Source organism: Bos grunniens, chromosome 3 (genome assembly GCF_055505025.1).
Source record: "Bos grunniens cultivar Pamir isolate PY7600 chromosome 3, Bosgru_T2T1.0, whole genome shotgun sequence".
In the NCBI taxonomy this organism is placed as follows: domain Eukaryota; kingdom Metazoa; phylum Chordata; class Mammalia; order Artiodactyla; family Bovidae; genus Bos; species Bos grunniens.
Genome location: NC_141167.1, coordinates 67,000,773 through 67,026,021, shown reverse-complemented (window position 1 = coordinate 67,026,021; position 25,249 = coordinate 67,000,773). Strand labels below are relative to the sequence as shown.

At 39.9% G+C, this 25,249-nt stretch overlaps 1 protein-coding gene across 10 annotated transcripts in view; it reads left to right on the top strand.

The window, feature by feature from the left end:
• LOC147375761 (guanylate-binding protein 2-like) overlaps positions 1–25,249 on the top strand; it is a 167,821-nt gene that overhangs the window by 126,124 nt on the left and 16,448 nt on the right. For 8 of the 10 annotated variants that reach the window (XR_015160418.1, XM_086391001.1, XM_086390996.1 and 5 more), the window contains 6 exons: positions 6,870–7,065; positions 10,070–10,197; positions 21,067–21,176; positions 21,381–21,577; positions 23,123–23,368; positions 24,468–24,748. Coding sequence is in view for 9 of the 10 variants with exons in the window: in XM_086390996.1 (XP_086247122.1) it covers positions 6,870–7,065; positions 10,070–10,197; positions 21,067–21,176; positions 21,381–21,577; positions 23,123–23,368; positions 24,468–24,748 (1,158 nt within the window). In the remaining variant the exon portion in view is untranslated. Of the gene's footprint in view, positions 1–445; positions 602–6,869; positions 7,066–10,069; positions 10,198–21,066; positions 21,177–21,380; positions 21,578–23,122; positions 23,369–24,467; positions 24,749–25,249 lie in introns of those variants that run through there. The other 2 variants (XM_086391000.1, XM_086390999.1) reach the window with 2 other exon arrangements.

The following is a 25,249-nucleotide window of genomic DNA, read 5'->3' as shown; positions in this document are numbered from 1 at the left end:
GGGCTATAAAATCAAGGGTTAAATACACAGGTTCCTCTGTCCATGGAGTTCTCCAGGCAGGAACACTGGAGTGGGTTGCCATTTTCTTCTCCAGTGAAGAAAGAAATCATAGAGTTAAAAAGAAAATACTTTTTTAAAAAGGAAAGAGAAAAATAAAAGAATTAAAGGCTTTTCAACTGAAAAAAAAAATTAATAAATAAACCCCTTCTTTCATAAAAACACCCCTGAGAGACAGGCTGTTGAACTCTCATCCTACCATTATTTGGGTCTCATTCACTGTGGGGTCAGGAATGCCTAAGTCACTTGCGGAGGTGGGAGGAAGTTGGGTTTACCCAGCCAGGCAGGGAGGAACGCTTATCTCCCTGGCTTTCCTGGAAGGCATCTAGGTTACTGCCTCCAGGAAAGGGAAAAAAAAATACAAGTCCTTCTGTCTTTTCAATTTCGATTCTCATAAACCCCACCCACACCGGGTGACTTTTAATAACCAACTGGCTTTTCAGCTTCTGAGTAAGAGCAGTATCCAGAGGAGACAGAAGCAAAATGAGCCCTAGGGGAGATCCAGAGCAGCTGACTTGACTCCCAGCTGCAGTGTCTGCTCCAAGTAAGTTTGCTCCTAAGCTTGACCTTCCAAGCACTCTTCTGTTAAATAACAACAATAAAATCCCCCAGTGCAGGCCCTATCCTGGGGGAGGGGAGGCAAGGATGGCCCCGTGGGGTCAGAGTGTAGCTCAAGCAGCTCAGAGTTGGTTGGCTTTGAGGCATGTCACCCTGATGCTCTGCTCTTCCTGGAGCATGTAGGAGTTGCTGTTGTTCAGCTGCTAAGATGGTGTCCGACTCTCTGCGACCCCATGGGCTGAAGCACCCCAGCCTCCACTACCTCCTGGGGTTTGCTCAAACTCATGTCCATTGAGTCCATGATGCCATCCAACCATTTCATCCTCTTTCACCCCTTCTGCTTCTGCCCTCAATCTTTCCCAGCATCAGGGTCTTTTCCAATATGTTGGCTCTTCACATCAGGTAGCCAATATTGGAGCTTTAGCTTCAGCAACAGTCCTTCCAATCAATATTCAGAATTGAATTTCTTTTAGATTGACTGGTTTGATCTCCTTGTTGTCCAAGGAAACCCCCTAAGCAGGGCTGGAGCAAAAATCTGGCATGGGACAAGGAAGAGAGTATGCTTCATTTTCTGAGAAAAAGGGGCTGAAGTCCTTTTTAGGACTGAGGGCCCAAACTCCCAGCCCCCTCGCAGAAGCCCTGGGTGCAGTCTCCTCCTCCAGCCCCCTCCATCATGACTGCACCCCGCTGGGCACTGGTGGTAGTCCACAGACAATTTAAATCCTAACAGATTAACGGTGGATTATTTTTTTCTTAACATTTAATATTTTGAATAATACAAAACTATTATTTGAAATAATTCAATCTCATTCTTAATGAAAAAGTACTAACTATAAGCCTATTCATGTGTATTTACCATGCTTTTTTTTTTTTTTTTAATACCTGGCCCGTACAAATATTGCCTCTTATAACTTCTGATGCTTGCTGAAAATACAGAGTGTGGGGTACTTTTAACTATGACTTCAGATAACTCTACTGAATAGTAACCACTGGAAACTGTTCATCATTTTCTGCCATCTAGTAACACTATTTCATTCTATTTAGTTTTGAAGTTTCTTGGTTTGAAAACCTCAGAATATTTTTAATTAAAAAAAAAAGTACATGGTAAATTTATGGTCTCCTACAAAGCTTTATGAATATTCTGACTCAGAAGTGAATGCTACTATTCCTGTTGCTTAAATCTGTTCACCTTAAAAATAGTGATTTTTCAAGTAAAAATGGATTTACTCAGGAATAGCAGGGGAATTGTCATTTGGGACAAGCAAGCTGTAGCAAAAGACATGGGGCAAATTCAACCAAGAAAAAGAGGAAGTTTCTCTGTCTTATTTTATAAAGAAAAGTAGTAAGTTGGAAAGGATTGTTTTAAAAGAAAGTCCATTGGAGGAAAGTGAGAGTTCAAGGTAATGACCCTTTTCCCTTGGCTGGGTTGCTGGGGTACTCCTGGGTTCTTCTAGGAGATGTGAGGCATACTTTTTCCTGTTGGGGACTCTCACTGGAGAATCTCCTGTTGAAGATTTTTCCCTTGGGGATCTCCAGTGGTACTGTGTGAGAGGTCTTCTTTCTGGCCTGCTGATTCCATTTGAGTGAAGATTCCTTTTATTAATTTTCACCTAACACAGCAGTAAAAGGTCATTTTACTGCTCTGTCTCTGGTCCCCATCCACTGTAGAAAAAAAGAAAAAAGAGTAAGAGAGAGTGAGAGAAGGAGAAATTTTAGAGAGGAATTCTTTTGAGCAAATTCATGTTTTTTCCTGACTGAGAGATTTTAGATAACTTATATTTCTTGGCAAATTGCAACTTACAGAATGCACCAACATATTATAACATATTGTCCAACCTATTTACTGTTGAAGTCATACATTAATGCAGGAAAAGTTTTAAAAACTTTCTGAGAACTTATATCTTACCATGTGTATAGTAATAAATCAGGCAGGAATTACTGTTTTTCCTATAACACCCGTAGGAAAATGGAGGCTTTGCACATAAGTTCCTTTCTCAAGGTTTCAACAGACAATAAGTGACTTGAACCCTCAGGTTTGAACCCTGGCAGCCCAACTCCAGAACCTGTACTTGGACATCTCGGGGCAGCTTTCAGCTCCTCCAGCCTGACTCTTCCCCCGTTGCTGTTCTCCCTCTCAGTTGTTACTGCTTGGGCCTCCCAGCCTGCTCATCTTCCTCTTGGGCTGTGTCCTCCCACTGCTGCAACCAGGGAAGGAAGTGTCACTTTCTCAGGCCAAAGCCAACTCTCCCCTTTCCTTCAGAAATTACCCTCCCAGTCTTCAGAAACACACAATTGTAAAATTGTATAGGATTGACTATATGCTTGTATAATTTTAAGAGTATGGTAAGCATTATGAGATATGTAATCCTCCTAATGACCCCACTACCTACATGGATCACAGCCTTGTTGTCATGGTGAAGGGACATCACCAGATAGTCAATACTGAAATCAGACTGATATATTTTTTACAGCCCATATTGGATGAGCTCTATACAGTCAGCAAAAACAAGACCTAGAGCTGACTGTGGCTCAGATCATGAGCTCTTTATTGAAAAAGATAAGGCTTAAATTGAAGAAAGTAGTGAAAACTGCTAGTCCATTAGGTATGACCTAAATAAAATCCCTTAGGATTATACAGTGTTTTGGTTTGTGATCTTATGGACTGTAGCCTGCCAGGCTCCTCTGTGCATGGGATTATTCTCCAGGCAAGAATACTAGAGTAGGTTGCCAATTCCTTCTCCAGGGGATGTTCCCAACCCAGAAATTGAATGCAGATCTCCTGCTTTGCAGGCAGATTCTTTACTGACTGCTCTATGAGGGAAGCCCTTGATTATACGCTGGAGGTGATAAATAGATACAAAGGATTAGATCTGATACAATACCTGAAGAACTATGGACAGAGATTCATAACACTGTACAGGAGGAAATGACAAAAACAATCCCTCCCCCTCCCCCCGCAAAAAAAAGAAATGCAAAAAGCAAAGTGGTTGTCTGAGGAGGCCTTACACTTGTAAGCTGCGAAAAGAAAAGATGTGAAAGGCAAGGGAGAAAGGAAAAGATAAACCCAACTGAATGCAGAGTTTTAGAGAATAACAAGGAGAAATAAAAAAGCGTTCTTAAGTGAACAATGCAAAGAAATAGAGGAAAACAATAGAATGGTAAAGACTAGAGATCTCTTCAAGAAAATTGGAGATATCGAGAGAACCATTTCATGCAAACATGGGCACAATTAAGGACAGAAGCAGTAAGGACATAACAGAAGCAGAAGAGATTAAGAAGAAGTGGCAAGAATACACAGAAGACCTACACACACAAAAACTTAATGTCCTAGGTAACCACGATGGAGTGATCACTTACCTAGAGTCAGATATCTTGGAGTGTGAAGTCAAGTGGGCCTTAGGAAGCATTACTACGAACAAAGCTAATGGAGGAGATGGAATTCCAGCTGAGGTATTTCAAATCCCAAAGGGTGGTGCTATTAAAGTGCTGCACTCAATATATCAGCAAATTTGGAAACCCAGCAGTGGCCCCAGGACTGGAAAAGGTCAGTTTTCATTCCAGTACAAAAGAAGGGCAATGCCAAAGATTGCTCAAACTATTGTCCACTCTCTCTCATTTCACATGCTACCAAGGTAATGCTCAAAACCCTTCAAGCTTGGCTTCAGCCATACATGAAATAAGAACTTCCAGGTGTACAAACTGGATTTAGAAAAGGGAGAGGAACCAGGGATCAAATTGCCAACATCTGTTGGATCATAGAAAAAGCAAGGGAATTAAAAAAATAAAAAATCTACTTCTGCTTCATTGACTATGCTAAAGCCTTTGACTGTGTGGATCATAAAGAACCATGGAAAATTCTTCAAGAGACATGAATATCAGACCACCTTAAATGCCTCCTGAGAAACCTTGAGTATGCAAGTCAAGAAGCAACAGTTAGAACTGGACATGGAACAATGGACTGGTTCAAAATTGGGAAAGGATGATGACAAGGCTTTATATTGACACCCCGCTTATTTATTAATAATGTATATGCAGAGTACATCATGCAAAATGCTGTTTTGGATGAATCACAAGCTGGAATCAAGATTGCCAGGAGAAATATCAACAGCCTCAGATATGCAGATGATACCACTCTAATGGCAGAAATTGAAGAGGAACTAAAGAGTCTCTTCATGAGGGTGAAAGAGGAGAGTGAAAAAGCTGACATAACTCATTCAAAAAACTAAAATCATGGCATCCAGTCGAAGCAGTGACAGATTTTATTTTCATGGGCTCTAAAATCACTGCAGATAGTGACTGTAGTCATGAAATTAAAACAAAACAAAACAAAACAAAACACTTGCTCCTTGGAAGGAAAGATATGACAACATAGACAACATATTAAAAGGCAAAGATGTCGCTTTGCCAAAAAAGGTGTGTATAGTCAAATCTATGGTTTATCCAGTAGTCATGTATGGATGTGAGAGTTGGACCATAAAGAAGACTGAGTGCCAAAAAATTTATGCTTTCAAATTGTGGTGCTGGAGAAGACTCTTGAGAGTCCCTTGTACTGCAAGGAGATCAAACCAGTCAATCCTAAAGGAAATCAACCCTGAATATTCATTGGAAGGACTGATGCTGAAGCTGAAGCTCCAATACTTTGGCCCCCTCATGCAAAATGCCACCTAGAAAAGACCCTGATGCTGGGAAAGATTTAGGGCAGGAGGAGAAGGAATGATAGAGCATGAAATGGTTAGATAGCATCACTGACTCAATGGACATGATTTTGAACAAACTCCAGGTGATAGTGAAGGACAAAGACGCCTAGCATGCTGTAGTTGGACACAACTTAGCAACTGAACAACAATGACCTTAATGACAGACTGATCTTTACTTTTCATGTCACCACTTTCCAGAAGAGGAACTTGAGGCACAGAGAAATTAATCTTCCCAGTCATCACACAGTTCATAAAGTATGGCAACATGTGGACGTTGCTTAGTATAGTCTTTGAGAAAATAAAGGGACAATCCAAGCTCTCTGACTGCTACTGCAGTCTGACTCTTGAGATCATGAAACACCCTACCATTGTAATGAAATTATTTAAAGTAGAAGCTAGCCCAGATGTGAGACTCTGACATATCTAGGCAGATCTGACAACACCCTGGTTGCTTGCTTCTCTTCTCTATCTGCTTAAGAAATGTCCTACAATTTATGTTAATAAATTAATTCTTACATGAACAACATTGTGTAGGTACCTTGAATTCTGTTGTCTTTGTTTGAGAGGAAGCTGCATTCTTTACCTCAATTTCTTTCTCTCACCGTCCCTCCTCTTCCAGCCTGTTCCTGCTCCCACTGCTTCCCTGCATCTGTCTGTCCTTATCAAAGGATGAGGACACTGATCACCTTCATCTTTCCTTTATTGTCAAGGTCTTCCCTGGATACTCTCTCCATAAATTCAACCCACAGTGTTCCATAGGCCATTGCCCTCTCATGTACATATAGGGCTTCCCAGGTGGCTCAGTGTTAAAGAATCTGACTACCAATATAGGAGACATGGGTTTGCTCCCTGGGTTGGGAAGATCTCTTGGAGTAGTAAGTGGCAATCCACTCCAGTATTCTTGCCTGGAAAATCCCAAGGACAGAGAATGCTAGCAAGCTACAGTCCATGGGGTGGCAAAGAGTTGGATATGGCTGAGCATGTACAAGCCTTATATATATATATATATATATATATATATATATATATATATTGGTTTTACTTTCTATATTATTTGTTTCCGCCACTGGAATAGAGTACCATGAGGCAGAGATTTCTATCCATTTTCTTCTGTTTGATACTGAGCCCCTAGAACCGTGTTCAGCACATGGTAGGTTCTCAGTGAATATTTGTACAATTAATGAGTGACCAAATCATTCTGACGCTCCAGAAATCATCTCTGAACACTCCTCATCTCCTTCATGTCCCATCTGCCTCTCTGTAACCCCCAAATGTTAGTGTTTTCAAGGTTCCATCATCAATACTTTGTTTTCTCATTCTGTTCACTGTAGGGCTCATGCAGCCAAGGTTGTTTTAGAGTTCACTTAAAGATCAATAAGATAATTTCCATAATTTACCTGTACAGGCCTTGACACAGGTTGGCTAAATACTTACCTTTTAGAAACATGCAAAGCGTGGAGAATTGATATGTAAGTTTCACAAACATAAGGCTAATGTACACTGTGAGAGATGACTTCCAGATCTTATAGTCTACTAAGCTGTTCCTCTGGGTTACAGGTTCCCATTGCAGCTGGACCTACCAAAATGGACCCCATCTATCTGGTGGAAAACCGGAAAAATCAATTATCAGTAAATCCCAAAGCACTGAAGATTCTTGACCAGATATCTCAGCCTCTGGTGGTGGTGGCCATCGCAGGGCTGTATCGGACAGGAAAGTCCTACCTGATGAACCGCCTAGCAGGACAGAACCACGGTGAGTATTGTTCAGGGCCATTTGCTGGGAAACAGTGATAACACAGGCTGCTGATCATCCTCCTCTATTGCCATGTTCTAACTCCCCCCACTGAAAACAACTTCTTAATTCTCATCATTGAATTTGTATCTCCAAACCTGTCTCTCCACAATGTTCCCTCTTTTATCCAGTACTGGAGAGTTCACAGGCCCATCAAAATGTCCGCCTTATTTGTCCCAATCCCATCCACTGCCATCTCCTCAAGGGTTCATCTTCAAAAATGACTCCCTTCCTTTCTCCTTCATCACTTTTGCCCTAAACGACAGGGTTATTTCAAATAGCACACAAATGTTGTTCAACACGCTTTGTTTTTTAGAAGAGATGTAAAGAAATACAGACAGATGAATTCCTCAACCTCCCATATCTCAATGAAGCTACCATCCATCATTTTTTGCTTCATTTAATTTCCTTATTTCCAAGCTTTGGTAAATTATACCCCTGTTTCTCTACTTAGTCTTTTCTATTATCTGAGCTGTACTACATATAGAACAGTGCATAAGACATATATATATATATATGTATATATATACACACACGATAAAGTTGATAAACCTAAACTGATCATCTGTGTAATTACTACACAGATCAAGAAATACTTCAACACCCAAAATCCCTAATCATGCCCTCTCATACCTTCACTAGATCCCACCCATGTTTTGACTTCCATGGTGCATTCTTTCATTCTTCCTTTTTAAAAAAGGGAGGAGGGAGGAGGATTCAGGATGGGGAACACATGTATACTAATTAAATAATTTTCTATTAAAGAAAAAAAATGGCTTTATATTATGTTTCTGCATTTGTTAAGCATTGCTCAAACTTAATACAAAGGGAGTTACATTGTGACAATCATGGGGATCTTGCTTCTTCAGCTCAACAAGAAGTTTATGAGGGTCATCTAGTCTGTCATACATATCTATAATTCATGTATATTCACCACTGTAGAGTATGCTATTGACAGAGGATAGGAAATTTTATTTATTCACTCATTGATGATGAACACTGGTATTATTTGTAGCTCCAACATTTATGGGTTCACTGTTGCGAATATTCCTGTATCTATATCCTGATGCACGTGTACACTAGCTACCCTTGTTTGATATACTCAGAAGTGCCACTGCTGGGTCATGGAGTCCATATGTTTTCAGGCTTTCAAGATAATATCAAACAGTATTTCAAGTTTTATGTGCAATTTATGTACATATTAGCAGTAACTGGAATTCTCCACATCATCATAAAAATTTGGTAAGAAGTTTTTTAGCTTTGGCTGATCTGGTGTCTGTACAGTTGCACATTATTTGCCTCACTACATACCTGTAGTACTTGTAGATAGACTTCTTCCTGTCTTCCTCTTTCTTTTTGCTTACAGTCTCCCATTGGCCTCAAATTAAACATTTTATATTTGTCTTTCTTTTAAGGAATTCTTGACAACTAGTCAGGGGAGAACATTTTTTCTTTGCCAGGCTAAAATAATGAATAGGTCATTTTTTTGATGATTAAAGATTTGAGAACTCTTAAAAAATGATATCAGTCAAAGATGTTTCAACAGTCAAGGTGTTTCAACAATATTCCTTTTTATTTTATTCAAGATAACATCAGGTAATAAGGAGGTGATTTCCACTACTAAGGAAATCCTTCACCTAGTTATGTTTTAAAGAACTTGAATTGTGGCACTGCTATCCCAGTTAAATGACAGGAAGAACAACAACAACAACAACAACAAACAAACAAACAAGCAAAATTGGTGCCCAGTCAAAGTTCACTAGCAGAAGCAGCTCACTACTGTCATCTTCTTAGATTCTTTGTCTCTCCTTTACCTCACATAACTGATTGTGACGAACTTCAATTATACCCTGCCTTTCTCCCTGGGAGAACTGGGAGCTCAGACTGCTCTGTATTAATCAGAAAGCAGTCAAATGCCATCACGATGTAGAAGAGTACAGATCATCTCAGGTCTTATACCCGCTAGAGCAGAATACACAGAACATGGCAATTGAATGGCCTAAGCCATGCTCCCCTATGCATTTCATCATATGCATTTCTATTCTCAGTTGAAGGGAGCATTGGCATCTGGCAGACAGTCAAAATCTTGGACTATAGATAAGACATATTTTGCTTTATTACACATATGTGTGTTAGTTGCTCAGTCCTGTCTGACTCTGTGATCCATGGACTGTAGCCCATCAGATTCCTCTGTCCATGGAATTCTCTAAGCAGGGATACTGGAGTGGGTTGTCATTCCCTTCTCCAGGGGATCTTCCCAACCCAGGGATCTAACCCAGGTCTCCTGCATTGCAGGCAGATTCTTTACTGTTTGAGCTAACAGGGAGCCCATTACCTCACATAATCACTTTCTGTTGGTTTAAGCCTTAGAAAGAAGGGCAAACAATTCTCACAGGTCTTCACTTCATTTTTCTGAAGGAAGCAGGAGCACTCAGAGGGTGGCAGAAACAATGGCCAGGGAGCCTTTATAATTCCTATAGGGTGAAGAGGCAGTTAGTGGATTCCAGAATGTGACAGAGACCAGAACAACTGGATGGAGCTAAATGAAAGGAGATGTGATGAAGGCAGAGGAACAGAGGTACTAGGACACCATGGCTCACCAGGGTGGAAGCCAAGGGAACAGGCACCTGACTTCCGCTCTCTTGCTGGTACCTCTCACTGTTGGGACTCCATCAGAAAGTGGAGAATATGGAACTGATAAAAATAGAAAGGTTAATAGAGTTCACATTAATTCTGGAATGTGACACAGTATGAGCCATTAATGTTATGAGGTGAATAGGGGACAAGAAATATTTCTTGGGAAGGTCTTGAGCATGTGTAAACATTGGAGCTGACAGTCCTTGCTGAAATGAAAACACATTTCCCCCAGCCACGCACTCACATTTCAACAATTTTACCCAAAGTAACCCATGGGCAGCCTGGACTATCTGTCCTTATTGTGCGTTGCATTCTTCTTTCTGTGCAGGTTTCCGTCTGGGCTCCACAGTGAGGTCTGAAACCAAAGGCATCTGGATGTGGTGTGTGCCCCACCCCTCCAAGGAGAACCACACCCTGGTCCTTCTGGACACTGAGGGCCTGGGCAATGTGGAGAAGGTAAGGCAGGGAATCTTCTTTACTCTTTTTCCTCTTTCATTTTTATTTTTAAATTGTGAAAATATGATAACACATTTATAGGAGACCTGGAAAATACAGAAGAAAGCTATATATAGTACCACCGTATATTATAATTAATTTTAAGTAGATAAGATTTTAGTTGGAGCTTCAATACCAAACTCTTGAAAATTAATGGAATGAATATTCAGAAAAAGAGAAGGATATAGTAGACCTGAAAAGCAGTATGAACCAATTCAACATAACTAAGATTTATACAATTTTCACAAAAGAGTAGAATGCAAATTCTACCCAAGTACCCATAGATTATAAACTAGGAGACAAGGGAACTTATCCAGGGATGTGAGATCAGGTGCAAAAGAGTCATGGTATAAAGGTATTGAACTCATAGAATCTGTTCTCTTATCATTGTGAAATTATGTTAGAGACCAATATCAAAAGATATGTTAAAATAACCCACACACTTATAAGTGCACTGTGACATTTACCAAGATAGATATTTGACTTAGCCATTGAAATCCTCAATAAAGTTAGGAGACTGAAAACAACACAGAGGGTGATTGCAGAGTAGAAAGCATTTAAATGAGAATTTGGTATCAAAATGAGACATTAATATCAAAGATATACTTAAAAAATTATATGGGTTTAGAAATTTAATGTCCTTTTGAATGGGTATATCCAAAAGGCCATAACAAGGAAAACTAGAAAATATTTGTAATAGAATAAAAATGAAAAGAGAATTTACCAGAATTTGTTATATGCAGCTGAAGCTGCTCAATGCAGGTAAATACTATGTGGAGTCTTGAATAAGGTATAAAAACAAGGGACACAAGCATAAAGTTTTGTGAAATTTGAACAAAACTGAACTTTAGTTAATAATACTATATCACATGTTAAATTCCTATTTTTTTTTTTTACAACATAGTATTTCTTTATATTCTCAGAATTGGATTAGAAGTTTCAAGCCTCATTCAAAAAACTTGTTTTTAAAAAATAACTAAGATAATAAACTTTTCTGGTGATTCAGACAGTAAAGAATCTGCCTGTAATGCAGGAGACCTGGGTTAAATCCCTGGATCCAAAAAATACCCTGGAGAAGGGAATGGCTACCCACTCCAGTAGGCTGGCCTGGAGAATTCCATGGACAGAGGAGTCTGGCAGGCAGCGGGTAGCAAAGAGTAGGACATGACTGAGCAGCTAAACACACACAGACTTCTAGCAGTAATCAGTTCAGTTCAGTCTCTCAGTCGTGTCCAACTCTTTGTGATCCCATGAATCGCAGCACACCAGGCTTCCCTGTCCATCACCAACTCCCAGAGTTCATTCAGACTCATGTCCATCAAGTCAGTGATGCCATCCAGTCATGTCATCCTCTGTCGTCCCCTTCTCCTTCTGCCCTCAATCCCTCCCAGCATCAGAGTCTTTTCCAATGAGTCAACTCTGCATAGTTTGGCCAAAGTACTGGAGTTTCAGCTTTAACATCATTCCTTCCAAAGAAATCCCAGGGCTGATCTCCTTCAGAATATACTAGATGCCAAAATCAGTTCAGTTCAGTTGAGTCGTTCAGTCGTGTCTGAGTCTTTGGGAACCCATGAATTGCAGCACACCAGGCCTCCCTGTCCATCACCAACTCCCAAAGTTCACCCAAACTTATGTGCATCAAGTCAGTGATGCCATCCAGCCATCTCATCCTCTGTTGTCCCCTTCTCCTCCTGCCCCCAATCCCTCTCAGCATCAGGGTCTTTTCCAATGAGTCAACACTTCTCATGAAGTGGCCAAAGAACTGGAGTTTCAGCTTTAGCATCAGTCCTTCCAATGAACACCCTGGACTGCTCTCCTTTAGGATTGACTGGTTGGATCTCCTGGCAGTCCAAGGGACTCTCAAGAGTCTTCTCCAACACCACAGTTCAAAAGCATCAATTCTTTGGCGCTCAGCTTTCTTCACAGTTCAACTCTCACATCCATACATGACCACTGGGAAAACCATAGCCTTGTCTAAACGGACTTTTGTCGACGAAGTAATATCTCTGTTTTTTAATATGCTATCTAGGTTGGTCATAACTTTCCTTCCAAGAAGTAAGCGTCTTTTAATTTGACAGCTGCAATCACCATCTGTAGTGATTTTGGAGCCCCCCAAAATAAAGCCTGACACTGTTTCCACTGTTTCCTCATTTATTTCCCATGAAATGATGGGACCAGATGACATGATCTTAGTTTTCTAAACGTTGAGCTTTAAGCCAACTTTTTCACTCTCCACTTTCACTTTCATCAAGAGGCTTTTTAGTTCCTCTTCGCTTTCTGCCATAAGGGCAGTATCATCTGCGTATCTGAGGTTATTGATATTTCTCCCGGCAATCTTGATTCCAGCTTGTGCTTCTTCCAGTCCAGCGTTTCTCATGATGTACTCTGCATATAAGGTAAATAAGCAGGATGACAATACACAGCCTTGACGTATTCCTTTTCCTATTTGGAACCAGTCTGTTGTTCCATGTCCAGTTCCAGCTGTTGCTTCCTGACCTGCATATAGGTTTCTCAAGACGCAGATCAGGTGGTCTGATATTCCCATCTCTTTCAGAATTTTCCACAGTTTATTGTGATCCACACAGTCAAAGGCTTTAACCTAGTCAATAAAGCAGAAATAGATGTTTTTTCTGGAACTCTCTGGCTTTTTTGATGATCCAGCGGATGTTGGCAATTTGATCTCTGGTTCCTCTGCCTTTTCTAAAACCAGCTTGAACATCTTGAATTTCACAGTTCAAGTATTGCTGAAACCTGGCTTGGAGAATTTTGAACATTACTTTACTAGCATGTGCAATTGTGCGGTAGTTTGAGCATGCATTGACATTGCTTTTCTTTGGGATTAGAATGAAAACTGACCTTTTCCAGTCCTGTGGCCACTGCTAAGTTTTCCAAATTTGCTGGCATATTGAGTGAAGCACTTTCACAGCATCATCTTCCACGATTTGAAATAGCTTAACTGAAATTCCATCACCTCCACTAGCTTTGTTTGTAGTGATGCTTTCTAAGGCCCACTTGACTTCACATTCCAGGATATCTGGCTCTAGGTCAGTGATCACACCATCATGATTATCTGGGTTGTGAAGATCTTTTTTGTACAGTTCTCCTGTGTATTCTTGCCACCTCTTCTTAATATCTTCTGCTTCTGTTAGGTCTGTACCATTTCTGTCCTTTATCGAGCCCATCTTTGCATGAAATGTTCCCTTGGTATCTCTAATTTTCTTGAAGAGATCTCTAGCCTTTCCCATTCTGTTGTTTTCCTCTATTTCTTTGCATTGATCGCTGAGGAAGGCTTTCTTATCTCTCCTTGTTATTCTTTGGAACTCTGCATTCAGATGCTTTTATCTTTCCTTTTCTCCTTTGCTTTTAGCTTCTCTTCTTTTCATGGCTATTTGTAAGGCCTCCTCATACAGTCATTTTGCTTTTTTGCATTTTCCATGGGGATGGTCTTGATCCCTGTCTCCTGTACAATGTCACGAACCTCTGTCCATAGTTCATCAGGCACTCTGTCTATCAGATCTAGTCCCTTAAATCTATTTCTCACTTCCACTGTATAATCATAAGGGATTTGATTTAGGTCATATTTGAATGGTGTAATGGTTTTCCCTACTTTCTTCAATGTAAATCTGAATTTGACAATAAGGAATTCATGATCTGAGCCACAGTCAGCTCCCGGTCTTGTTTTTGCTGACTGTATAGAGCTTCTCCATCTTTGGCTGCAAAGAATATAATCAATCTGATTTCGGTGTTGACCATCTGGTGATGTCCATGTGTAGAGTCTTCTCTTGTGTTGTTGGAAGAGGGTGTTTGCTATGACCAGTGCGTTCTCTTGGCAAAACTCTATTAGCCTTCACCCTGCCTCATTCCGTACTCCATGGCCAAATTTGCCTGTTACTCCAGGTGTTTCTTGACTTCCTACTTTTGCATTCCAGTCCTCTATAATGAAAAGGACATCTTTTTTGGGTGTTAGTTCTAAAAGGTCTTGGAGGTCTTCATAGAACCATTCAACTTCAGCTTCTTCAGCATTACTGGTTGGAACGTAGGCTTGGATTACCGTGATATTGAATGGTTTGCCTTGGAAATGAACAGAGATCATTCTGTCGTTTTTGAGATTGCATCCAAGTACTGCATTTTGGACTCTTTTGGTGACCATGATGGCTACTCCATTTCTTCTAAGGGATTCCTGCCCACAGTAGTAGATATAATGGTCATCTGAGTTAAATTCACCCATTCCAGTCCAATTTAGTTGGCTGATTCCTAGAATATTGACGTTCGCTCTTGCCTTCTATTTGACCACTTTCAATTTACCTTGATTCATGGACCTGACATTCCAGGTTCCTATGCAATATTGCTCTTTACAGCATCGGACCTGGTTTCTATCACCAGTCACATCCACAGCTGGGTATTCTTTTTGCTTTGGCTCCATCCCTTCATTCTTTCTGGAGTTATTTCTCCACTGATCTCCAGTAGCATATTGGGCACGTACTGACCTGGGAAGTTCCTCTTTCAGTATCCTATCATTTTGCCTTTTCATACTGTTCATGGGGTTCTCAAGGCAAGAATACTGAAGTGGTTTGCCATTCCCTTCTCCAGTGGACCACATTTTGTCAGATCTCTCCACCATGACCTGCCCATCTTGGGTGGCCCCACACAAAATGGCTTAGTTGAATTGAGTTAGACAAGACTGTGTTCCATGTGATCGGATTGGCTAGTTTTCTGTGATTGTGGTTTCAGTGTGTCTGCTCTCTGATGCCCTCTCACAACACTTACCATCTTACTTGGGTTTCTCTTACCTTGGACTTGGGGTATCTGTTCATGGCTGCTCCGGCAAAGCACAGCTGCTGCTCCTTGCCTTGGATGAGGGGTATCTCCTTACGGCTGCCCTTCCTGACCTTGAATGTGGAGTAGCTCCTCTCAGCCCCCCTGCACCCTCACAGCCACCACTTCTTGGACGTGGGGTTGCTCCTGTCAGCCGCCGCCCCTGACCTCGGATGTGGGATAGCTCCTCTAGGCCGCTTCTGTGCCTTCGCATCCTGGCACTCTCAGTCACTGCCCCTGACCTTGGGCGAGGGGTAGCTTCTCTCGGCCACACTTCTGTGCGGTACGTCACAGCCAGTGTGCTTCTGCCAAAATACATGGAACTATATCAAAGTTTTGAGTGAATATAAATTAGAAATCTAGGACTCTATGCATACTAAGTCAAACAAATAGAATCAAAATGTCATAATTTTTAGCCAGACAAAATTTTATAAGTTTTCTAAAAAATATATATATATATAAAATACACATTATGTATAATATATTCATATATATCATATATATACAAAAGCTTTTCTACTATTCTTGATAAGGACTTTAGAAGAACATCAAAAAAAAAAAAAAGAGAGAGAGACAGAGAAATTGGAAAGCATAAACTAAACCCAATGGGAGCACTGAATATGAAATAGGAAAAGTGAAACAACCTAGAGAAAAGTAGAATATCATCATATAGTCCAGTTGTTATTAAATATGACTGTTCATTAGAAACACATCTAGAGCTTTGGGGGAAAAAAAAGCAATACCTGGGCATTTGTATTTTTAAAAAAATTCCAAGATAATTCTGATATGCATCTGGATTTTAATAAGTGATTACAGGTTTTCTATTAAATGGCAATTGCACTGAAAAAGAATTCTGTTATTTTGTTGTTGTTGTTGTTGACCAATCATGATACAATATGGAGAAGGCAATGGCACTCCACTCTAGTACTCTTGCCTGGAAAAATCCCATGGATGGAAGAGCCTGGTAGGCTGTAGTCCATGGAGTCGCTAAGAATCGGACAGGACTGAGCGACTTCACTTTCACTTTTCACTTTCATGCATTGGAGAAGGAAATGGCAACCCACTCCAGTGTTCTTGCCTGGAGAATCCCAGGGATGGGGGAGCTTGGTGGGCTGCTGTCTATGGGGTCACACAGAGTTGGACACGACTGAAGCGACTTAGCAGCAGCAGCATGATACAACAGTGTTAAGGGAATGATAGTTACATAATCACAGTAATAAAAGATGTGTATCAGTTTTCACAATCAATAGCTAGAAAGAAAAAAGATAATTACAATTGCAAGCCATAATAAAACATGATTAACCTAACAATATAAAATAATTACATACAATTTGGGGGGCTAAGTAGAGTGATGTGGTAAGTGGAAGTGCGTACATGCACATGTTTTCATCAGCCCAGCCAGTTTATGCCTTTTCGTTGGTGCATTTAATCCATTTACCTTTTTTTTTTTAATCTTAACCATTTTATTATTCTGCATTTGCCATTAGAAATAATTTGTTGAAGGAGAAAATGCATGAACATGCCAGTAATATCCAAAGGCAAATACAGTTATAGGGAATATTTTTAAAATATATAGCATTGAAATCGTGATCATTAGGAACTTTTAACTTTTTTCAAAACTAAAGATTTTTTTTGTTAGAATGATTCAAGATTATGCCAAAAGACATATAACATAGTGTGCGGTATTTCTGCAATCCAAGCAGAGATTAATTTAATCATTATGCAGAAACAGTTTAATTTTACTTCATATGGAGATTGTCCATTTAACAATATACAATAAGACATTCATCAGCTTATTTTTATTCACATATAGTCAGATTGTTTTAGACTGAATTGTGCCCCTCCAAATTTCTACAGTGGAACCCTAACCCCCAATGCAACTATATTTGGAATAAAAAAGTAATGAAGATTAAATGAGGTCATAAAGGTGGGTCCCTAATCTAAAAGGACTACTGTCCTTAAAGAGAAATCCAGAGAGCTTGCTTTCTCTTTCCACCATGAAATCATCATAAAGATTCAGCAAAAAGGCAGCCATCTCCTACTCAGACAGAGAGCTCTCATTAGAAACAGAATTCTTCTGGAACTTCCATTTTGGATTTTCTAGCCTCCAGAACTGAGAGAAAATAAATTTTTCTTACTTAAGCCACGCCGTCTATGGTATTTTGTTATGGCAGTCCAAGAACATTAATATACACACATCTAAATGGCAGAAGTTGTATATATACATATATATAGCATATATATACAATGGAATGCTGCTGCTGCTACTGCTAAGTCGCTTCAGTCATGTCCGACTCTGTGTGACCCCATAGATGGCAGCCACCAGGCTCCCCCATCCCTGGGATTCTCCAGGCAAGAACACTGGAGTGGGTTGCCATTTCCTTCTCCAGTCCATGAAAGTGAAAAGTGAAAGTGAAGGTGTTCAGTCGTGTCCAACTCTTCGAGACCCCATGGACTGCAGCCTACCAGGTTCCTCCATCCATGGGATTTTCCAGGCAAGAGTACTGGAGTGGGGTGCCATTGCCTTCTCCATCCATTTACATTTAAAGTAATTATTGATATATATAATTCTGTTGCCATTTTCTTAATTGTATTGGGTTTATTTTTGTAGATCCTTTTCTTCTCTTGTGTTTCCTGCCTAGAGAAGTGCCTTTAATATTTGTAAAGCTGGATTGTGCCCATCTTTGCATGAAATTTTCCTTTGATTTCTCTAATTTTCTTGAAGAAATCTCTAGTCTTTCCTACTCTATTGTTTTCCTCTATTTCTTTGCATTGTTCACTTAAGAAGCCTTTCCTTCATGTTGAGGTTTGACAGAAAACAACAAAATTCTATAAAGCAATTATCCTTCAATTAAAAAAATTAATAAAAGAAAATAAACCTTTCTTATCCTTCCTTGCTATTCTTTGGAACTCCTCATTCAGATCGGTATATAATTCCTTTTCTCCTTTGCCTTTCACTTAAGTGTACAATACAAAGAAATAGAGGAAAGCAATAGAATGGGAGAGACTAGAGATCTCTTCTAGAAAATTAGAGATACCAGGGAACATTTCATGCACTGATGGGCACAATAAAGGACAGAAACAGTATGGACATAACAGAAGCAGAAGAGATTAAGAAGAGGTGGCAAGAATACACAGAAGAAATACACAAAAAAGGTCTTAATGACCCAGACAACCACGATGGTGTGGTTGCTCACCTAGAGCCAGACATCCTGGAGTGTGAAGTCCAGTGGACTTTAGGAAGCATTACTGCAAACAAAGCTAATGGAGGTGATGGAATTCCAGCTGAGCTATTTCAAATCCTAAAAGATGATGCCATTAAAGAGCTGCACTCGGTATATCAGCAAATTTGGCAGACTCAGCAGTGGCCACAGGGCTGGAAAAGGTCAGTTTTCATTCCAGTCCCAAAGAAGGGCAATGCCAAAGAATGTTCAAACTACCACACAATTATACTCATTTCACATGCTAGCAAGGTAATGCTCAAAATCCTTCAAGCCAGGCTTCAACAGTGCATGAACCGTGAACTTCCAGATGTACAAGCTGGATTTAGAAAAGGCAGAAAAACCAGGGATCAAATGTTAACATCTGTTGTATCATAGGAAAAGTAAGGGAATTCCAGAAAAGCATCTACTTTTGTTTCATTGGCTACCACGCTAAAGCCTTTGGCTGTGTGGATCACAACAAACTGTGGAAATATCTTCAAGAGATGGGAATACCAGATCACCTTACTTGCCTCCTGAGAAACCTGTATGCAGGACAAGAAGCAACAATTAGTACTGGACATGGAACAACGGACTGGTTCAACTTGGAAGAAGTATGTCAAGGCTGCATATTGTCACCCTGCTTATTTAACTTATATGCAGAGTACATCATGAGAAATGCCAGGCTGGATCAAGCACAAGCTGGAATCAAGATTGCTGGGAGAAATATCAATAACTTCAGATATGCTGATGATGCCACCCTTATGCCACAGCAGAAAGCAAAGAGGAACTAAACAGCCTCTTGATGAAAGTGAAAGAGTAGAGTGAAAAAGCTGGCTTAAAACTCAACGTTCAAAAAATGATCATGGCCTCTGGTCCCATCACTTCATGGCAAATAGATGGGGAAACAATAGAAACAGTGACAGATGTATTTTCTTGGGCTCCAAAATCACTGCAGATGGTGATTTCAGCCATGAAGTTAAAAGATGTTTGTTCCTTGGAAGAAAATCTGTGACAAACCTAGACAGTGTATTAAAGAACACAGACATCACTCTGCCAACAAAGGTCCACCTAGTAAAAGCTATAGTTTTTCCAGCAGTCATGTATGGATGTGAGAGTTGGACCGTAAAGAAGGCTGAGCACCGAAGAACTGATTCTATTGACCTGTGGTGCTGGAGAAGACTCTTGAGAGTCCCTTGGATAGCAAGCAGATCCAACTAGTCAATTCTAAAGGAAATCAACCCTGAATATTCTTTGGAAGGAATAATGTTCAAGCTGAAGCTTGAATACTTTGGCTTCCTGATGCAAAGAGCTGGCTCATTGCAAAAGACCCTGATGCGGGTAAGGATTGAAGGAAGGAGGAGAAGTGGGTGACAGAGGATGAGATGGTTGGATGGCATCACCGATTCAATGGACATGAATTTGAGAAAACTCTGGGAGACAGTGAAGGATAGGGAAGTCTGGCATACTGCAGTCCATGGGATTTACAGAGTTGGACACTACTGAGCAACTGTTGCTGTTGCTGAACAACAAACAAAGCTGGATTGGTGGTGCTGAATTCTCTTAAATTTTGGCTTGTCAGGAAAGCATTTGATTTCTCCATCATATCTTAATGAGAGTCTTGCTGGGTAGCATATTCTTGTTTGTTGGTTCTCACCTTTCATCACTTGGAATATATTGTGTCTGTGCAGCAGAACCCCTTGCTGCCCCACTGTGTGTCAAGTATCTTTGTAGTATGCATGTGTACTCAGTCACTAAGTCGTGTCCAACTCTTTGCAACCCCATGGACTGTAGCCTGCCAGGCTCCTCTGTTCATAGGATTTTCCAGGTAAGAATACTTGAGAGGGTTGCCATTTCCTTCTCCAGGGGATGTTCTTTACTCAGGGATTGAATACATATCCCCTGCATTGTCAGGCAGGGAGCCCATTTCTGTAGTGTATATATATATATATATATATATATATATATATATATATAATCAATTCCAAAGTCACTCATGACCTTCCGAATCTCATTTTTAGCCTCAACATCTACTACTACATGGGTAAAACTACTTCAGTCAACTAAAATAACCTTGTAATTTCTCTGTGTGACCACACTTTCTGGCAATTGTGATCAGCTTCTGTGAGCCCTTCTACCTGCAGAGTCCCTATAACTCCACAAATCCACATTCTGTCAAGTTTTGAAAACCCAGTTCCTTTCGACCTAATTCCATCATGTCACTATCAGACATAATTAATTCTGGCTATGAATGCACAGAGTATTTTTTCTGTCTTTTGGGAGTTGCCACTTTGTCTTTTACAGTACAACATTTGGTTCCATGCCAGGCTGTTTGTCATTGTGGATAGATTTGTATGTTCCCATGTATATCTGCCCCTCAAGAAAGCCATCTCTCCAAGGTGGGCATTATCATGCAGAACTTTATATCCTCATAAGCAAATAAGTATCTTTTGCTATCTAGATGCATAGTTAGCAGTTGATGAATTTAATTAAATAGTATTTCTGACTCTAATATACATTGTGATCTAAAAAAACTTGCAAAGCAATCACTGCCCACTTACTGTTATACAACTTCTATGTTCCAGGCACTGTATTAAACATTTTAATCACATAGAAGATGTCATTCACTTCTGTAAATAGCTAATCACACTGAAGCACTTGAAGTGGAAAATATCAATACCAGAAAGTTTGAATTTATCATTGTCTTGAAAATTTATTTACCTTACAACTGAGTTACAGTACAGCTGTTATAGTGAGTGAACACCTGAATGAGAGCATGAGGAGTAGTGTCCTCACTCTCTAACATACTTTCTAGGAGGACTCCAAGAATGACTTGTGGATCTTTGCCCTGGCTGTGCTCCTGAGCAGCACCTTTATCTACAACAGCATGAACAGCATCAATGATCAGGCCTTGCAGCAGCTGCAATATCCTTTCAGGAATTGAACCGCCATGTTTCATTGAATTTATGGGAATACCAACTGACACTGTTTTTTCTTGCCCATGACTTCATTCTTATGGTTGATGAAGATGGAAAATGGGGCAAAAGGGAGTGATGATAGAACTTGTTTTGAGGTGAGATCTGGAAACTGTGTTGGAGAGTACTTCTTTTTCCTTAGCTAAGATCCCAGCTATGTGACTGAATTAACAGAGCTGATCAGAACCAAATCATCTCCCAGCTCTGATGAAGTAGAGGATTCAGCCCAATTTGTGAGTTTCTTTCCAGACTTTATTTGGACTGTGCGGGATTTCATGCTGGAGCTGGAGTTAGACGGGAACTCCATCACGGAAGATGAGTACCTGGAGAGTGCCTTGAAGTTGATTCCAGGTATCAGAGCAAGGCCAGGGTGGTAGGAAGCTCAGTAGGAGGTGGGGTTAACAGAGCCCTTTATGTCAGAACTTGATTTGAAGTTGGATTTGAGGCCATGCTAATGGTACTTGGTGAATGACTGGGAGGTGGCTTCAGTCATTATTGTTACTGAGAAAACCCCAGCCACCAGAACTTAAGCTCATAGAGGAAATTTAGAATCCAATATTCTACCGAATGACTTTAGAAAAAGTAATACCATGAAAAAAAAAAGGCTCATATACTGTGTTTCATATTGTGTTTCTCCTCTTCTATTTGAGAAATATAACCCATCAAATTGAAATTAGTAAATACAAAACCATAAGGTAAGCAAAATAATTAATTTTTAAATATATTTCACACAGTGTATTTTACTATCTTATATAGATACATTCTTCACAGACAGACAATTTATACCTTAATTAGTTCCAAAGAAAAGCATTGCTATGTCGTTTCACTGAGACTGTGAAACGTCTTCAAATGCTTTTGCCTAATCTCACACTCTTTATTCTAGAACCTTACATAGTATGTTATATTATATAACAAATTAGTTATAACAGATTATAATTAGCAGAGAGAATAATGAGTGGTACTTAGAAGAAATATTGATTTTGTTTGCTTAATCATTTATTTACTCTTTCAATAAATATTTATTGAACTGCAGATATATGCCCAGAATCTCTCTGGATGCTACTGTCACTTCCAACAGAATATGACGCAAAAGACTGATGAGGTGTCCTAGTTTCATTTAGGCCAATCTTACCATGAGATTGTGTATGCTAAAATAATCCCAAAACATATTTATAGAATGTGCATTTTTTTTACTCTGATTTTGTAAAACTTCACTGCCTTGTGTATCATTTGTCTCCCGTGTGGTTTCTTTCCCAGAAATACTGTGAATATCCTTATTTATATGATTTCTTTACTTTTGAGCCCATATTTCATATCTGAAATGGAGACAGTAAGATCAGAAAAGTATTTCTGACAATTATTTGTATTAGTTTATCTTTCAAGAAAGTGAAGTTGCTCAGTTGTGTCCAACTCTTTGAGACCCCATGGACTGGATTTTCCAGGCAAGGATACTGGAGTGGGTTGCCATTTCCTTCTCCAGGAGTCCTGACCCAGGGATTGAACCCGGGTCTCCTTGCATTGTAAGCAGATGCTTTACCATCTGAGCTACAAGGGAAGTTCATTGGCAGGTCTGTATAAATCCCCGACAGGGTTTCCACCATAAGCTGTATGAGGTCTTTATTTAATAAATAATTAATCCATGGCATACTATACAATGGCTGAGGAAAACAACCACAGGTTTCTTCAGTTGGAATGGATGCTTCTTCTTCCTCCCCAGGAGTACTTTCTTCACTCTTGGCTCAGTACAAAGAGTTTCCATAGTAGATTACTGTAAGACTGAAAAAGATTTACAGGCACAGGAATTAGAGTGATACAAAAATCCCTGGAAATGAAAGTCCTCAGCCCCCTTACCTGGAGTCTGTCGCTTCTGTGATTGCTCTTTTTCCACTTTTGCAGATGAAGGTCCCCAAATTCAAAATTTCAACTTGCCCAGAGAGTGTATCAGGAAGTTTTTTCCCAAACGAAAGTGTTTTGTCTTTGACCGTCCTGCAAGCAACAAAAAACAATTACTCCATCTTGAGGAAATGCCAGATAATCAACTGGATGAGGATTTCCAGAAGCAATCAAAAGATTTCTGTTCATATATCTATACGCATGCAAAGACCAAGACCTTAAAAGAAGGAATCACTGTCACCGGGAAAAGTGAGCCTCCTTTGCTAGAGCATGTCTCTCTGTGATTCAGTGTGGGTGAGGAATGTGTGGTGGAGTTGAAGTTGTGAATATCCTCTAGGATTGCCAATAATTGTGCTTTCTTTTTTTCAGTTGTGTCTTCTCTATATAATTTGGAAAAACATATTTATGCCCCATATAGAAGTGCATGTTACTTTGTTAAAATTTCCCTACATGAGGGTTTTCTGAAGACTATCATATCTCATGAAACTGTAGGGCTGGCCAAAATGTTCTTTCAGGTTTTCAGTAAGATGTTATGGAAAAACCCAAACGAACTTTTTGGCCAACCCAAATTTACACTGAAGCTATGTTAAGGATACAAATATTCATTATGATGAGTCATCCGGTGGATAAGTATTTCTAGTGAGGATATACAAGTTATTTTGTGAATTCACATGAATCAGAAAATAAGTAGTACACCATGAATCCATGTAAACTCATTGAAAGACTGAGAAACAAATGTAAATACAGTCTTATAAACAGAGCTGGCTTCATGCACAGTCTACCTGAGCAGTCTCACAGTGCCCTGTGCTGAGATGTGCCCTGTCTGTTTTAATGTTTTTGTCACTGTCTGGAAATTCTTGATGACATTTTTACATGGGGCACTGCATTTTCATTTGGAAATAGTACCCACAAAATACACAATTTATTTACATATGTAAGTTCTCTATATTTTGCTACAATGGGGAAAGTGTTCCAGGAGAACTTTGAACATATTGTTGAGGTATTCAGTTAATATTGTATTGTGATGAACTGAGAACCATAAAAGAGAGTGAATAGGAGACACTGGTGTTATTATAAGAAAATTATAGAAGAAAAAGGAGAAGGATATGAAGATGAGGAGAAAAAAGAGAAGAAAAGAAAATTTCAAGCTCATTTTATCATTTGATAAATGATATCATCATCATTTTAGTGATGTTTAGGATACTGATCTAAGGTTCATAAAATGAATGAAAACATTGTATTTTCAAAATATTGAATTGGCCAAAAAGTTTGTTTGGATTTTTCTGTAGCATTTTATGGGAAAATCTAAACGAACTTTTTGGACAACACAATATAATATGTTATTCAGGGCTGGGGCCTCTGGTGGAGGCCTATGTAAATGCCATCAACAGTGGATCAGTTCCTTGTCTGGAGAACGCAGTGACAACTCTGGCCCTGCTGGAGAACTCAGCAGCTGTGCAGAAGGCAGCTGACCACTACAGTGAGCAGATAGCCCAGCGACTGAGCCTCCCCACAGACACACTCAAGGAGTTGCTGGAGGTGCATGCAGCCTGTGAGAAGGAAGCCATTGCAGTCTTCATGGAGCGCTCTTTCAAGGATGAAAATCAGGATTTCCAGACGAAACTTGTGGTAATGTGGCCTAGAATATATCCTTCCTGATTCCTGTGGTTCTAGAAATGTTCTTTGTTGTTGCTGTTGTTCAGTAGTAGGTCAGTCATGCCCGACTCTCGGATCCCATGGACTGCAACACACCAGGCTCCTCTGTCCTCTACTATGTCCTGGAGTTTGCTCAAATTCATGTCCACTGAGTGGGGGATGCCATCCAACCATCTCCTCCTCTGCAGAGGATGAGAAATGTTCTTAGGTGCCTTCTATTCACCTATGATTCATATGCTTCTCATTGTAAAAGGAGTTTGGATTCTTGTGAATGACAGGACCCTACAGGCCACTTTCCTTCTTTTTTCCCTAAAAACTGGCCTTTTTATTTTCTACTGTAAACAACTTACCCTGTGCTTTGGTGCTTAAAACAACACACAGTTATTAGCTCACACTTTTTTAGGTCACACACCAGTGCAGGGTGTGTATGGGTGATGTGCTCAGAGTACAGCAAGCTGAAAACAAATCAAGGTT